This window comes from Xyrauchen texanus, chromosome 31, assembly GCF_025860055.1.
Source record: "Xyrauchen texanus isolate HMW12.3.18 chromosome 31, RBS_HiC_50CHRs, whole genome shotgun sequence".
Taxonomy (NCBI): Eukaryota; Metazoa; Chordata; class Actinopteri; order Cypriniformes; family Catostomidae; genus Xyrauchen; species Xyrauchen texanus.
Window position 1 is genome coordinate 35,853,175 of NC_068306.1, and position 17,166 is coordinate 35,870,340.

The window sequence follows — 17,166 nt, forward strand, 5'->3', positions numbered from 1 at the left end:
AAAGAGAAACAACACTACAGTTCAGTGCAATTTATTCCTTCCAGCTGTGAAGATGCAGTGTTTTTCCAAGGACCCGATGCATAATAATTTAAAGTATTTAAAGGTTAGACCCATGCAAAAATCATGTTAGCTATGATAGCTAAAATTTGTCATAAGTGTTCCCTTATTTCACCATCAGACCGTCTTTCTATATTTATCATGGGAGCAGGAATAGAAGCAGAGAAATGACCACTCCCCCTGGCTAATGGCCAGTATTCCGGTACATGGGACGCCTACTGTCGAAACTTTAGTGTAACTTCTCATTTCCATCCTAACCTCAGTTGAAACTCTAAAATTGTTCTCTGAAATGTGTTCATGTTGAAAAAAATCCAAATTGTACACATGAAGACCAAATTAATTAACAATATTAAGTTTTTAGGGGAAAGTGCAATGGATATTTTATCTGATTTTGATAATTATTATAAAAGTATCGTTAAGAAGTTCAAAAGTATGGGTGAGGGAGATATACTGGCAAATGTAACATTTGAAAACTCCTAGAAAGTAGGAATAATAAATCAAGACACAATAAAAAGGTTTAAATCTATTTTGATCTATTTTTAAAACAAGATTTATATAGTTAATTTTAATTTTATATAAAACAAATTGTCATTAAAATCCTATATAATTATTTAGGATAATAAATGTTAGCTGGTGATGTTTGAATGTGGAACATGAGCAAGCAGAAGACACTGTGGTTATTAATAATAATGATGATGATGATGATGAAGATAGCCTGTTATCTACCTATTGCAGTCGGAAGTTAATGAATGGTCGGTGCCAATAAGTCTACATGCTAACTACAATACAGTGCAGTATTCAACGTTGTAGTGTTTTTGAATCTGAGGTATATCCTGTAATTTTTGTTAATTAAGCACAACGACAGTATGACCGTGCCATTCTGAGCTTCTACAAACTGTCGCTTGTAAAAGCCATTTAACCAGTCGGACAAAGGATGTCCGCTCGACCACCAACATAATCCTCTCATCTTCTCTGTAACTTCATCAATCACTCACACGCTCTCCGTTCAAGTACTTGTGTCTCAAGCCTCATGTTTTGTCTACATTGATACTACTGCAGGAACTCTGAGTATCTCTTGAAAGCTGTGACTGATGAATGTCATTAGTTGGATTGTTTTTTACTGGCTGGTATTATTTTAGCTATGGACTATCTAACCAAGACAAACATTTAAGAGGCCATATTGTACACTTTCTACTGTTGTTTTTAAGTTCAATTAAACAATGTTACATAAACATCTTAAAATAGTGGCAAGTACGTCATTATGGCAACAAAGTTGTAATATGATACAGTATATCTTTCAAAATAAAGTTGGTAGGGGGGCCTGGTAGTTCGAGTGGATTCGCAAGTTCGAGTGGCTCCAATCAGGCTTCCTAAGCAACCAATTTGCACGGTTGCTAGGGTGGGTAGAGTCACATTGGGTTATCCTTTTAGTCTCTATAATGTGGTTCGCTCTCGTGGGGCACGTGGTGAGTTGTGTGTGGATGCCGCGGAATATAGCGTGAAGCCTCCAAACGTGCTAGGTCTCCACTGGAGCGTACTCAACAAGCCACGTGATAAGATGCCCGGATTGAGGTCCCGTACACGGAGGCAACTGAGATTTGTCCTCCGCCACCTGGATTGAGTTGAGTTACTATGCCACCACCAGGACTTAATGTGCATTGGGAATTGGGCATTCCAAATTGGGGAGAAAAATCATGTACAGGGCCCTATTTTAAGAGCAATTGCTAAAATCATATGCACACAGTCAGTGGGCATGTCCATGGAGGTTTGGTATATTCATGCAAGCATGCGTCGAGTCATGTGGGTCTGGTGAGATTTCGCATGCAAAGCGCTAATGGGCTGATTCAAGAGCAATTTAATTATGAGGTTCTTCTCCGGTTATTGCACAGTCTGCATCATATTATATAGTAAATTCCCTCAAGCACCAGAGAAATAAACAAAAACAGCACATCTAATTGGGCTGTATGCAATGCATTAGAATAATAGAAATATTTCTAAGACAGTGATGCACTCCTTTTATATGCATAACATTTTACATTTTCATCAGAATTGGGATGTTAGTTCTGTTACATTTAAGTATGTAAGTATTATTAAAAATGTTCATCAACTGACACACAAATCATGTCTAGTAATGATTGTATTGGCATGCAATTAATTTCTAAAGGTCAATATTTGATTTTGAACAATTTAATTTATTGAAACACCAAAAAATTAAACCAATAATATTTCTAAATTCAAACAACCCTTCAAACAAAACAATAATATAATTGGATTAAAGAAGTGGTAAAGCTTTCCAACAAAGGCCGACAGTGGACTGACTTGCTAGAAAGACTTTGATTTTACTCTCTATAACATTTTTCAGTAACTTAAAATCACTATGACAACAGGTGGAAAAATACCAATACAAATTAAATGATTAATGCAATTGTAAATATAAATATGATAATTGAAAAATAAATTATGACCTATACATCATTTAACACAAATCTCATACATTTTTGTTTCATAAAACCATTACATGTACAATAGTTATTGTCAGTGACATAATTTGATGTTCCACTATATTTTCAGAGTTTGGACATAAACTTTATTACCACCCGCTGCAGGAATCTCCAAACTGCGAAAGTAGGAACTGAATTTAGACTTTGTGCTGAAAATAGACCTGCTTTTTAAACATCTAAGCGCAATGACGTATTTCTCAGGAAAATAGCAAATTGAACTTTGCGGCACTTCATTGACATGGAGTACATCCACATGGAGTACATCCACTGTTTGCACACATGCAACCATAGATAACACAAACACTTCCATCCACTTGCACTTTGTGCTGGCACAAAAATTGGACAAGACCAATTGGTTCATTATAAACAATGAACCATTTTTTTTACAATTACAAATGCAGTTGATTTGAGCTTAACTAGTATTGAATACAGAAAATTATTTTAAGTTAACATGTTATCATACAGTTCCTTTTTAAGTAAAAATAAATTAATAAATGCATGCATCCATAAATAAATAAAAAATAAATAAATGGGTAATTATCTGACATGTCCCAAATTTTAATAACAGTGTTTACTTTAATAGAAAATGAATAAAAAATAAAACCACACGTATAAAATTTAGTTTTGAACCCCTTACTATAACTAAAAATAAGTATAAAATGTTTAAAAAGGGGAATAAATGTGTCCATGGGAAAAGTGGTGATGGGGCTCTGTGTAGGAAAGTGGAATGTAGAGAGTTGAGCACCAGTTCTAATGAGCGGGGTCCGGTGGCCGCAACGTGCTCACCTCATGGATCAAATTTATTACGATTTTAGTGCTCATATGTATAACTACAAAATGATCAAACTGGGATTATCTTCCCCTGTGACATGACTGGAAGCACACTATCTCATCAGCTTGTGAGACTGGGGATGGGAGCCTGCGTTGAAACCATCAGGTAATCATGTTTGCATCAGTGATGAACGCGATTCAAATTTTTCCCTCTAACATTACATTTGTACTCCACTGATGGTTGGTTTGGGGGGGGTCAGTTTATAAAATATGCATTCCTCTTTTCTGTATTAGCTATAAAAATCTCTCTTCACAACTCTCTTTTGGCGCCCCTCTGTGGACATTATGAAAATTGAGCTCACACTTGCCCATACTTCAACACTTACCGCATTGGCCTCTGGATGCAGTGTTTCACATTTCGGTAACCAGACTGATTTTAGCTAAAAAAAAGTCAACCTCCTGTTTCTGATTTCACTGAGATTGTTGCACACACACACACACACACACACACGTGTGTATGGATGGTTAATGGCATACATTGTCTTTTAAAATAACACTTGATTTTTCATTGAACTCCCTTGCAATTTAACGGGCCACAGCCCACACTTTGGGAAACCCTGATCTAGTGTGTATATTTTCCGCTGCAGACTGTAGCTCTTTGATGTTGGGTGTACACTTCCTGTACTTTCTCTCTGTAAACACACAGGCATGGCTCTTTTGTTTGGTAATGGCTGGATTATTTGCGCGGCCAGTGACTCGCTTGTCAGCGTCGTCATTGCACACGGTCAGTAAAGAATACGCTGAAAGTGAATCTTTTGTGTTATGGCAACTCTAGATGTGTCTACAGTTTGTGGATTGTACTGTGATTATAGAATGGTCAGGTCATGAGACCAAGTCAAAACCTTTAACTCTTTGTCATGTTCCTCAAACCATTCCTGTACAATTTTGGCAGTGTGGCAAACGCCGTGATTCATCAGACCAGGCCACCTTCTTCCATTGCTCCACATACCCATTGTAGGAACTTTCGGCGGTGGACAGGGGTCAGCATGGGCACTCTGACCGATCTGTGGCTACGCAGACCCACACATGAAGATGTGATGCACTGTGTGTTCTGACACCTTTCTATCATGGCCAGCATTACATTTTTCAGCAATTTGTGCTACAGTAGCTTATGTGGGATCGGACCAGACAGGCTAACATTCGCTTCCCACGTGCATCAATGAGCCTTGGGCACCCATGACCCTGTCACTGGTTCATCTGTTGTCCTTCCTTAGACAACTTTTGGTAGGTACTAACCACTGCATATCGGGAGCACCCCACAATACCTGCTGTTTTGAAGATGTTCTGACCCAGTCGTCAATCCATCAATATTTGGCCCTTGTCAAAGTTGCTCAGATCCTTACCATTACTCGTTTTTCCTGCTTCCAACATATGAAATTCAAGAACTGACTGTTCACTTGCTGTCTAATATATCCCACCCCTTGACAGGTGCCATAGTAACAAGATAATAAACGTTATTCACTTCACCTGTCAGTGGTTTTAATGTTGTGGCTGATCAGTGTGTCTGTTGGTTCTGATCTCATCTCAGTTTTGGCATTTATAATTTAGGGAACAGCATTCAAAAATGTACTAATGTGACTAAAAGACAGAATTGTAATATGTGAAGCTCGTGGTCAGTTATTGTGTTGACAAGTGGTGTAAAGCACAAGTTTTCTTGGCTCATACCAAACAGAAAGGCAGTATCCCCATTAATCTTCAGAAAGTTTGGAGGGGGAAATGCATTCTCTAATGATTCAGGAATTTGCCTTGACTGTGCAGTACAAAATTATATATCATTTAGAACACATACAATATTCTTTTTGTTTGTAAACTTATCATTGTAGTACTAACCTTTTATTAATAAATAGAGCTTTGATATTTTCAGGCATACATCTCAAAGTATGCTTTACCTGGGACATTCTAGCATGCATGATATTAAATAAAGTTGTATTCCTTTACTATTAAAAACAGTGTTATCACTAATTACTTGATATATGATACATAATTGCACAATTCTTTACTTCTTACTTGAAGGCAGGTTTGTATTGGTCAACTGAAAAACATTTCTCTTTGTAATATTTTCGCTTTCCTTTTTAAGTTCAATCACGTGTACGGATGAACCATTTGCAAAAAGACACGAATATGCTTTAAGAACATAAATGGGGCAGTTTTGAAGGGCCTTTAGAAACCGGTGAATCCAAATGCACACTGTTAATCCTAATGTTATCATTACTGGAAAATCAAGTTGTCTTAATTTACATTACTTGAAATGTCAAGTTTTGGGCTCATAACTCATATCTAAGTTCCTTGAACTTATTTTTCTTAAAAGTCCATAGATACATTTGAATATGTCAAACTATTGATTACATTGCCAAAGGAAACAAAATTAAATAATAATTAATAATAATAAAGTGAACAAATGGGCACATTTAAATAGTTGTTATTAAGAATACATAGAGGGTTAGCTCTTTTGTAGTATTATTTGTTGTTTTGTTGCTAATGGTTGTTTTGTGTGATGTCACGTAGAATCAGTTATAATCTTTATTATTTAATGTTATTGTATGACCTAAATATGAATCCTTTCAATTAAAACTATTAAGTTGAAACAACAAAGTTTTAATAGCAAAACTGAGTTACATCTACTTGCATCTAGTAACTTTAACTTCAATAGTTATGCTCTTTCTACCTTAACACTAAGTTAAGTGAACTTAAAGTTTTGGAGATGCCATTACTTAATTCAATTGAGGGAACAAGTTTACTCAATCAAGTGAGTAGAGTCAGTTTACTAGGTTTTTTGGTTCAAGAAAATGCTAGGCTTTTAAGATTAAAAAAAAAAAAAAAACTTTTTTAACAGCATTACAGCATCTGGAAATGTACTCAAATAGAGGAATTAAAAGGACTCAAGATGGCGCCGAGTATGGCTGCTGCGTTGCGAGCTCCGTTACAACACTGCGGTTTATTGTTTGTTTTGTTTACAGTTCTTTGTTTTTTTGTCTTGGATGTTGTCCGGCTTATTGTTTACGACAGACAAACGCTTTTGGACATTAGTTCTACAATCACACATCGAAAACCGGACTTCAAATTCCTTAATGCCGACCCGCTGTTTACAAACACGCCGGCGGAGCCCTTTGTCTGTGCTGCTCGGCCGCGGAAACGCAGAAGGAAAAGAGGAAAACGAGCCGGCGTTCTCATTAGAGTAAGACGTCGTGCAAATCGACCCCGCTACCCAGTATACTACTGGCAAATGTTCAGTCTCTGGACAACAAACTCTCGCGAGCTGAGAGCGCGGATCTCTTTCCAACGAGAGACGAGGGACTGCTGCGTTATATGCCTTACAGAAACCTGGCTGTCTACGGAGATTCCAGACTCGGCCATCGAAATCACGGGCTTTTCCGTGCACCGAGCGGACAGAGCGAAAGACCTCTCTGGTAAAAGCAGAGGTGGTGGTGTATGTTTTATGATCAACAAATCATGGTGTGATCAGAGGAACGTACATTTCATCAAGTCTTTTTGCTCTCCAGATCTGGAATATCTCATGCTTCTGTGTCGACCATTCTGGCTGCCGAGGGAATTCACAGCGGTTATCATCACAGCTGTGTACATCCCCCCACAGGCCGACACAGACCGGGCACTTAGGGAACTGTATGGGTGTATAAGTGAGCAGGAAACCGCGCACCCTGAGGCTGCGTTCATTGTTGCCGGGGACTTTAACAAAGCCAACTTCAAAGCAATCGCCCCAAAATACCACCAACACATAAAGTTCAACACACGAGGGGACCGGGTTTTGGATCATTGTTACTCTCCCTTCCGGGAAGGCTACAAATCCCTCCCCGCCCCCATTTGGCAATCGGACCATTCTTCCGTTCTGCTTCTGCCCGCTTACAGGCAGAAACTGAAACAGGAAGCACCCACCCTCAGAACGATCCAGTGCTGGTCGGACCAATCAGACTCTGCGCTACAAGACTGTTTTGATCACGCGGACTGGGAGATGTTCCGGTCCGCCTCTGATGACGACATCGAGGTTTACGCTGACAGCGTAACGTGTTTCATCAGGAAGTGCGTGAGGACGTTGTTCGACCAAAACTATACGGATATATCCCAACCAGAAACCATGGGTTAACGGCGATGTTCGCGCGGCACTCACTGCGCGGACCTCCGCTTTAATTCTCCTAACAAGGAGGAGCGTAAACAAGCCAGTTATGCCCTCCGTAACACTATCAGTGCAGCTAAACGCCAGTACAGGCACAAACTTGAAAGTCAGTTCAACACCACTGACTCCAGAAGTATGTGGCAGGGAATTAACACAATCACGGACTACAAGCGGAATAAAGTCTCCGCCATGAACACCGCTGCATCTCTCCCGGACGAACTTAATACATTTTATGCTCGTTTTGAGGACAGTAACACCGCCCTCGCGGAGAGTGCACTCGCGACTGACGCTACAGAGGTTGATTCACTCTCCGTCTCTGTTGTGGATGTAACCCGATCATTCCGACGGGTGAACATCCGTAAAGCCGCGGGTCCAGACGGCATTCGGGCCGCGTCATCAGAGCGTCGCGCGAATCAACTGGCTGGTGTTTTTACGGACATTTTCAATCTGTCCCTCTCCCTGTCTCTAGTCCCCACATGCTTCAAAACATCAACCATTGTGCCTGTACCGAAGCAAGCTATAATCACATGCTTAAATGACTGGCGTCCTGTTGCTCTGACCCCCATCATCAGCAAATGCTTCGAGAGGTTAATCAGAGATCACATCTGCTCTGTTCTGCCCCCTCTTTGGACCCATTGCAGTTTGCCTACCGCAACAACCGCTCCACTGATGATGCCATTGCATCTACAATACACACTGCTCTCTCCCACCTGGAAAAAGGAACACATATGTGAGAATGCTGTTTGTAGACTACAGCTCAGCATTCAACACCATAGTGCCCTCCAAGCTTGATGAGAAACTCCGGGCTCTGGGCTTAAACAGCTCGCTGTGCAGCTGGATCCTGGATTTCCTGTCAGGCAGACGTCAGGTGGTTAGAATGGGCAGCAACACCTCCTCATCACTGACCCTCAACACTGGAGCCCCGCAGGGCTGTGTTCTCAGCCCACTCCTGTATTCCCTGTACACACATGACTGTGTGGCAACACATAGCTCCAATGCCATCATTAAGTTTGCTGACGATACGACGGTGGTAGGTCTGATCACTGACAATGATGAAAGAGCCTACAGAGAGGAGGTGCACACTCTGACACGCTGGTGTCAGGAGCACAACCTCTCCCTCAACGTCAGTAAAACCAAGGAGCTTGTTGTGGACTTCAGGAAGAAAGACAGAGAACACATCCCCATCACCATCAATGGAGCACCGGTGGAGAGAGTCAGCAGCTTCAAGTTCCTCGGTGTCCACATTACTGAGGAACTCACATGGTCCGTCCACACTGAGGCCGTTGTGAAGAAGGCTCACCAGCGCTTCTTCTTCCTGAGACGGCTGAGGAAGTTTGGAATGAACCACCACATCCTCACACGGCTCTACACCAGCACTGTAGAGAGCATCCTGACTGGCTGCATCACCGCCTGGTACGGCAATAGCACTGCGCACAACTGCAAAGCCCTGCAAAGGGTGGTGCGAACTGCCAGGAACATCATCGGAGGTGAGCTTCCCTCCCTCCAGGACATATACACCAGGCGGTGTGTGAAAAAAGCTCGGAGGATCATCAGAGACTCCAGTCACCCAAGTCATGGGCTGTTCTCACTGCTACCATCAGGCAGGCGGTATCGCAGCATCAGGACCCGCACCAGCCGACTACATGATAGCTTTTTCCCCAAGCAATCAGACTGTTGAACTCTTGATCTATCAGGATCAATAATTAGCACTGCACTTTATTCAGCTATAATCTCACACTGGACTGTCAACATATTCTCCTCAATACAACTGCTATATATATATATATATATATACACATATATATTTCATATACTCCCACTTATTGTATTGTATTGTATATTCTGTTCTATATTCTGCATTGTATATAATTATTGTGTTGTGTAAGTATGTGTACATCTGATTTGTAAATTGTTTTGTGTAAGTATGTGTACATTTGATATGTAAATTGTTTTGTGTAAGTATGTTGTTTATTGTAATTGGTATATGTCTCGTCACTGTCATGACTGCTATGTTGCTCGGAACTGCACACAAGAATTTCACCTACTGTTGCACTTGTGTACATGGTAGTGTGTCAATAAAGTGATTTGATTTGATTTGATTTAAAACTAACACATCAGCACAGTCCAGAAATGAATGTAGAAAATCAGCTGGTAAAAATTAGTTTCTCAACTTCCTTTTGAAATAACAGTGGGTTGAGGTGCATTTTATTCTTTCATTTTTCTTTTTACACTTTGTTGATAACTAAAAAAACTGAAATATCACAATGACCTAAGTATTCAGACCCTTTGGTATGACACTTGAAATTTATCTCAGGTGCATCCCATTTCTTATGGCAGAGAGGCCAGTCGGAAGACTCTCCTTAGTGCAAGACACAAAAAAAAGCACTTAAAGGACTCCCTGACTGTGAGAAACAAGATTCTCTGGTCTGATGAAATGAAGATTGAACGGTTTGGCCTCAATCCCAAGCGTCATGTATGGAGGAACAGGCACCGCTCATTACCTGCGCTATACCATCCCAACGGTGAAGCATGGTGGTGGTAGCATCATGCTGTTCGGGTGTCGTTCAGCAGCAGTGACTGGACGACAGGTCAGCGTTGAAGGAAAGCTGAACGCAGTAAAATACAGAGATATCCTCAATGAAAACCTGGTCCAGAGCGCTCTGACTGGGCCAAAGGTTCACATTCCAACAGGACAATGACCCTAAAGCACACAGCCAAGACAATGCAAGAGTGGCTTAGGGATGACTCTGTGAATGTCCTTGAGTGGCCCAGCAAGATCCCGCACTTGAACCCAATCGAACATATCTGGAGAGACCTGAAAATGGCTGTCCACTGACGGTCCACCTCCTGACAGAGCTTGAGAGGATCTGCAGAGAAGAATGGCAGAATGTGAATCCAGGTGTGCAAAGCTTGTCGCATCATAGCCCAAATAGAATTGAGGCTGTAATCGCTGTCAAAGGGGCTTCAACTAAGTACTGAGTTAAGGGTGTGTATACTTCCATCAATATGATATTTCAGTTTTTCTTTTTAATAAATGTGCAGTTATAAAAAAAAAGTTTTCCTTTGTTATTATGGGGTATGGAGTGTAGAGTGATGTGAAAAAATTTAAAGCATTTTAGCATAAGGCTGCAACATAACAAAATGTGAAGAAAATGAAGGTTTCTGAATACTTTATGAATGCAAAATAATTGGTGATACTTAATTTGCCATTTATTCACTGAAAATTTACGCTTCCCCTCAGCTGTCAAATGAAATCGCTAAGGATTCTTTTTCTACTGGCCTGGTCCACGTTTTTACTTGCCTTGACAAAATTTTCACTGGCCCAACACAATAATTAAAAAAAGCTGTTTTTAGCATCATTACTTTTTTTTTAAAACATGTCCGAAGCTTACATTTTTATTTATAAACAGTTTCTAACATTTTAAGACAAATTATTCCCTCAAAGTTGTATTACATTTATTATTTACAAGATATGATTTATGATATAAATTCATAAATGCATCATATTGGCATTGGCATGGCCGTCCTGCCATTTACACATGTTTTTCAGTCAAGTTGTCATTTGTATTTGTATATCACTTTACACAACACGCATCGTTCCAAAGCAGCTTTACAGAAAATGAAACTAATATCTGTGAAGTCATCATTGTGCAGTTTGATAAAAATGTGATTTGTCAATTGTGTCTTAAAATAAATAAAGTAAATAAGTATATAAGAATTGTATTTAGGACCTCAGTGAGCAAGCTGAAGGCAACTGTGGCAAGGAACAAAAAACTCCATAAAATGGTGGTTAATGGAGAAAAAGAAAGAAAAAGTGTTTACTGGAGCAGATGACGGGCTTTCGGTCACCTGATTTAGTCACTGAGTTAAAGACTAGATTATTGGCTGAATGTAATAAACACCGGAATCCCTGAGAGAGGACACTTGTAGCTAAATCGGTTGTGATGTGCAATATACAATAGGTAGACAATAGGCCTAATCTGTGAATTAAGAGTGTGGATATAAACATGAAATCAGACCAAAACTGACTGATGCAAATAATGGAAATACCTGTACAGTCCAGAAAAGAAACATTTAGTCGGTGTGTTATCAGGATGATATGAAGTCGACTAATTTTAAATGTTATCTTCGAGCTGAACAGCTCTGATTATTGTAATAGCCATCGTGATTTTGCTTCTTTTCATATCAAACACCATTATCATGTCTAATTAATGTTTACCCTTTGAAACATTACCTAATTTAATATATACTTACATTTTGGATACTGAGTAGCTTGTGATATTCAGCCACATGTAGCCTATAACCGGGGTTTAATATTTATTATGTTTCATTCCGCACTTCATCTCTAAAGGCAAAATAATGAGAATTTTTTTTTTACTGTGGGAATTTTACTTGCGCTCTGTCCATTTACGAGAGTGCATACATGTTAAAGTATCTAGTGGAGCGATGATGAGAGAGATGCACGGGGAGAGATGGATTTACAGTCCAACAGAAAGAAACTGTTGATTTCTGTTTGTTCCAGTGTGGATTCCAAATCTTCACCAATGTGTTAAAACGATAAAATATGAGAATTTCGTGCTCCGCAAACACTTAATGTGCGTGTAATGGGGATATTAAAATGTTAATTAATTAAAATGGCCGTGCCTTCGACTCGTCCAGTATATTATGCGCTCGTGCGTGTTTGCAAGCTATATATAAACATGCTTGCATGTCTCTGAGTGCTCAGTTAGAAGACTTTGTTTGCTCCTGTACTTTTTGTGCTCACTTGTTTGCTTTCACTAACGTTATTAAAGCAGCACTGGCCTGATCAGGCAAATTACAGTTCTAGTAACTGGCCCGAATCGCTCTCACACTGGCCCCGGGCCATCGGATAGTCCTTATTGTCGAGCCTTGAGCACATATTCATTTTTGGGCAAACTATGATTTTAAATTTGTTTTATCACAACATAATTATCATACTTCCTTTTGTGTTATTTCAAGGTTTTGATGTATTTACTATAATTATTAAATGTAAAATTTGTTTTTTAAAAAGTGTAATAATGAAGTAGAAGTAGGTTTGTCCAAACTTTTGACTGGTTATTTGCAAACCTATTAATTATTTCACTCTTAGAAATTGCAAACTCAAATCACATTGTTTATTGTATGTCAACTACTCAAGTGAGTGTAAAGTCAAGATGCTCGTAAATGAACTGAATTAATAATCTGTATCGGTCAGTGTTCTGCTGTGACCTCAATGTTCATAGAACCTTCGACCGACAGACCGACTACGCCACCTTATTCTGTTTTCATGAAATCAGTCTTTGTTAACCCCACTGAGAAATCTCTCTCAACCTCCCCCCACAGATCATGATCGAGTTCTGCCCTGGAGGTGCGGTCGATGCCACCATGTTAGGTAAGATCCTGATTCTGTCATACTATTATTTTTATAAAAGCCCCCTACTTCGTCCTTTTGATGATTTTGGTTCTTAGCCCATGGGTGCGTAGGTAAACTCTCCTTTCTGAAGTTCAAACAGGATAATTAAATATTTTGGATGTTTTATGAACGAGCCAGTCAGAGTCACTCATAGTTCATTTCCTTCCAGCACTTGGCCTCAATAAGCCACATTTTGTGAAATATAATAGACCTTTTTCACGTTCAGGGTTTTGGAACATAGAAGTAAACGTTTACAGGGTAAACTTTGACAGCTGTGAATGGGAGTGGAGATGACAGCAAATCTTATTTTCACTTACCCATTAGCCCCAAGAGCAAAAGAAAAAATCCACTGTTACATTTGAATGATTTTCCAGAAGAGTTAAAAATAGAGAGAGATGGATTAAGATGGTCAGATGGGAGAAGATGCCAAATTTACTGTCACTTTCTCAGCAGCTGTAACAGAAACCCCCTCACAGCTGTGGTAATTCATTTTTTTTAAACTTATTCCATGGTAATATAACACAAAGAATAATGTTATTAACTTCTATTTCAAAAGAAAATGAATCTATAATATTTTTTTATAGATTTATGCTGCTAAATAAGGCAGAAATGCGTCATCACAGTCTTAAAAAGGTCTATCTTTCTCTTCACACAACTTAAAATAGATCCAGCTGTAGAACTACATGTGCATGTCAGGGAACCGCATGAAACCTGTTAAGAACATTAACATATATCAGTATATCATATATATATATATATATCAGTTCTGAGCATTGTAAATATGTATGAAGTTTTTTTTATTAATATATATTTAAATAAAAAAACAAAAACATTACAACCATATACAATACTCACATCAATCATAATCTAATGAGAGTGACCATTATGAATTATGATTTACAAATAAACTCAAAAGTTAAATGTAATTACATTTGGGGGGAAATGTGTGTAATTGTCATGAAAATAATGTCGATGCAAAATTCTTAATTGTCCTACAATTTTCTTTATTTTCTTAAGGCAACATATAATGTATAATATTTGTCCTTTTATTTTGATATGAAATGTGACCTGTACAGAAATTTCATGAGATTTAGTTTAAGAGGTTTGGTGTGTGTTTGTTTGTTTGTAGAGTTGGACAGGGGTCTTGAGGAACCTCAGATTCAGGTGGTCTGTAAACAGATGTTGGAGGCTCTTCAGTACCTCCACAGCATGAAGATCATTCACAGAGACCTTAAGGCCGGAAACATCCTCCTCATGCTGGATGGAGACATCAAGCTAGGTTAGTATGTGAGAGTGTCCTCAGACTGATTGTGTAAATTTGATTGGGTAGAGTAGCAATCATTTAAACAATATGATGAATGCCTTTGTTTCATATATGAACTCTTGCATCATTTGGTTCTAAAACACTTCCGTTTACTGTATAACTATATTAATAATATGAGAGCCATACCTAGTGAGCTGCCTGGCTTTCTGCTGACTACATGGGCAGCTACTTTGTAAAGTAGTGTTGACACTGACAGTGATTTGGAGTAATGAAGTGACTGAAAGTCATTTGTTTTTAGTGGGAGTTGCGTTTTCAGGCCACATAAGCAACAGAGACTGTTGGCGATGCAACAAATTTGAGCAGATGTAAATGAGCAGCGACGTGATGTGCTGATTACCAATGGGAGTGCAGATAGTGAGTTGTATCAGTAAAACGGTTTGATGAATCAAAATTCTGTTGATAAAGTTTTTGCAATGAGGGTCTCTAGATGATACAAACCCCATATCTCATGAAAATCCAAAACGTCTTAGGAGTTTGTAAAAGTAATTCTCCTTAAGAGTTTTGCCTTAAAAAGTTATTTGCAAAAACATACATTTTTAAATATAAATGGCCACATAGTCTCTGATGGATGTGTGTACGTGTAGAGGGTGAGATTTGAGACCAGCCATCTATCTTTTGCTGCTTATCCGGGTCTAGAATAAGCAAAGCAGCCTATGCATCCTTTTTCCTGGCCACATTCTCCAGATATAATTCCTCCACCTGGTCCTGGGACTTCACCAGGGCTTCCTACCAGATGGACATGGACATGTCGCTGCAGAGCACTTTTGGTGCAATTTGTTGGGTGTGATTCTCTGATTGGTGAATCTCTCTTCAGGGTTATGGTTAGTGTAGTTCTTCACCAGGAATTCTGCTATTGAATAGAATAAAACAAAATACATTTGAAATTGAAAGTGGACTGATGGCTTCAATAGAAGCAAATAACTTTGATTAACAACCTCTGAGCTCTCATTATGTCTGTCTTTTAAATGTTTATAAGTTATTGCTTGTAATTGCTTTGGAAAAAATTACTTCCACAAACCAGACTGTTGGGCTCTATCCACCATTTTCCTGAGCGCAGAAGTGTTCCACGATTCCCCTGTTTTCAATTTACAGTCTCCAGTGTTTTCACTTGCATCTCTGTGTATTTTTAGCGAGTAATGTGATGTTTACATGTTACATTTTTAAAAATGGTCAAAAAACATGTGACTGTATAGTGCCCATACTGTAGTCGAGATTTGGGTTGTGCAGCAAAGCCATTATCTGTATTTGTATCTCTATCTGTTCATATGATAAAATTATCAGGATCTGTCTCTATATTCGGGTAGAGCCGGGTGTGGCTTAAACCGGAATTATGTTTAAATTAAATGCCCATTTTTAAATGTTACTCTTACATTTATAGTTTCTACTAATAGAATATGCCTTGTATATGCCTTTTCATAATAATAGCCCAACAACAACAACAATAATAATGATAATAACTATTATGAAGCTTAATTTGCAGGCTACATTAACTGTGCAATATGTTGTTAACTGTGGTTTCTCCTGGTATTTCTGATATTAATATCTGCATTAAACAGAATTTTCATTTTTCTGTTAATGTATAACAACATTATTCTGAAGGCAGGAGTTCTCAAACAAAATGTGAAATGTCAAGCACATGTTTTGCAGTGAATAATAAATACAAATTTAAACATAAAACAAACCGGTGAATGTCCTGTAAATCTATCAGGAATGTTTACGATAAGACGATATTATTTAGTTAAATAATTTTAATAATAATGTTACATATAGTACCTTACCAGTGGTAGCACAGTTTAAAGAAGAAGAAAAAAAGACATGTTTCAGTTTCTTTGTTTTACATAAGGAGGAATATTCCTAATAGATGAATACTCTATGGAGCATTTAAACCTTTATGAAGCATTTTAACCTGATAATTTCCTTAATCGCTGATGTGGACATAAATGTGGTCAACTTTAAAAGACAGATAGACGACCTCCGAAGTGAAATTACTTCAGTTCAGGAATTGAATTGAACATAGCGCTCCATGTTTAGCTGTTTAGGCTATACATGAATACAATGGTGGCCTAAAGTTTGGAATAATGTACAGATATAGCTGTTTCAGAAGGAAATTGGTACTTAAATTCACCAAAGTGGCATTCAACTGATCACAAAGTATAGGATATCAGGACATTACTGATGTAAAAAACAGCACCATCTCTATTTGAAAAAAGTAATTTTTGATCAAATCTAGACAGACCCCATTTCCAGCAGCATCACTCGAACACCTGATCCTTGAATAATCATGATAAATTACTAATTTGGTACTAGAAAATCACTTGACAATATAGCAAACACAGTTGAAAGCTATTTGGTTCATTAAATGAAGCTTAACGTTGTCTTTGTGTTTGTTTTTGAGTTGCCACAGTATTCAATAGACTGGCATGTCTTAAGGTCAATATTAGGTCAAAAATGCCAAAAAGAAACAGCATTTAGAAACTTGTCAGTCAATCATTGTTGAGGAATGAAGGATATACAATGCTTGAAATTGCCAAAAAACTGCAGATTTTATACACTGGTATACACTACAGTCTTCAACGACAAAGGGCAACTGACTCTAACAAGGACAGAAAGAGATGTGGAAGACCAGATATACAACTAAACAAGAGGATGAGTACATCAGAGTCTCTAGTTTGAGAAATATACACCTCACATGTCCTCAGCTGACAGCTTCATTGAATTCTACCCACTCAACACCAGTTTCATGTTCAACAGTACAGAGAAGACTCGGGGGTGCAGGCCTTATGGGAAGAATTGCAAAGAAAAAGCCACTTTTGAAACGGAAAGAAAAGGTTGGAGTGGGCAAAGAAACACAGACACTGGACAACAGATCATTGGAAAAGAGTGTTATTGATCTTAACCCCATTGAGCTTTT

General features: G+C 38.6%; 1 protein-coding gene across 1 annotated transcript in view; it reads left to right on the forward strand.

The window, feature by feature from the left end:
• Positions 1–17,166, forward strand: part of LOC127625381 (serine/threonine-protein kinase 10-like) — a 62,943-nt gene that overhangs the window by 14,421 nt on the left and 31,356 nt on the right. Inside the window, exons 3-4 of the mRNA XM_052100642.1 lie at positions 12,862–12,910; positions 14,061–14,210. Of these exons, the coding sequence (XP_051956602.1) occupies positions 12,862–12,910; positions 14,061–14,210 (199 nt within the window). The remainder of the gene's footprint in view (positions 1–12,861; positions 12,911–14,060; positions 14,211–17,166) is intronic.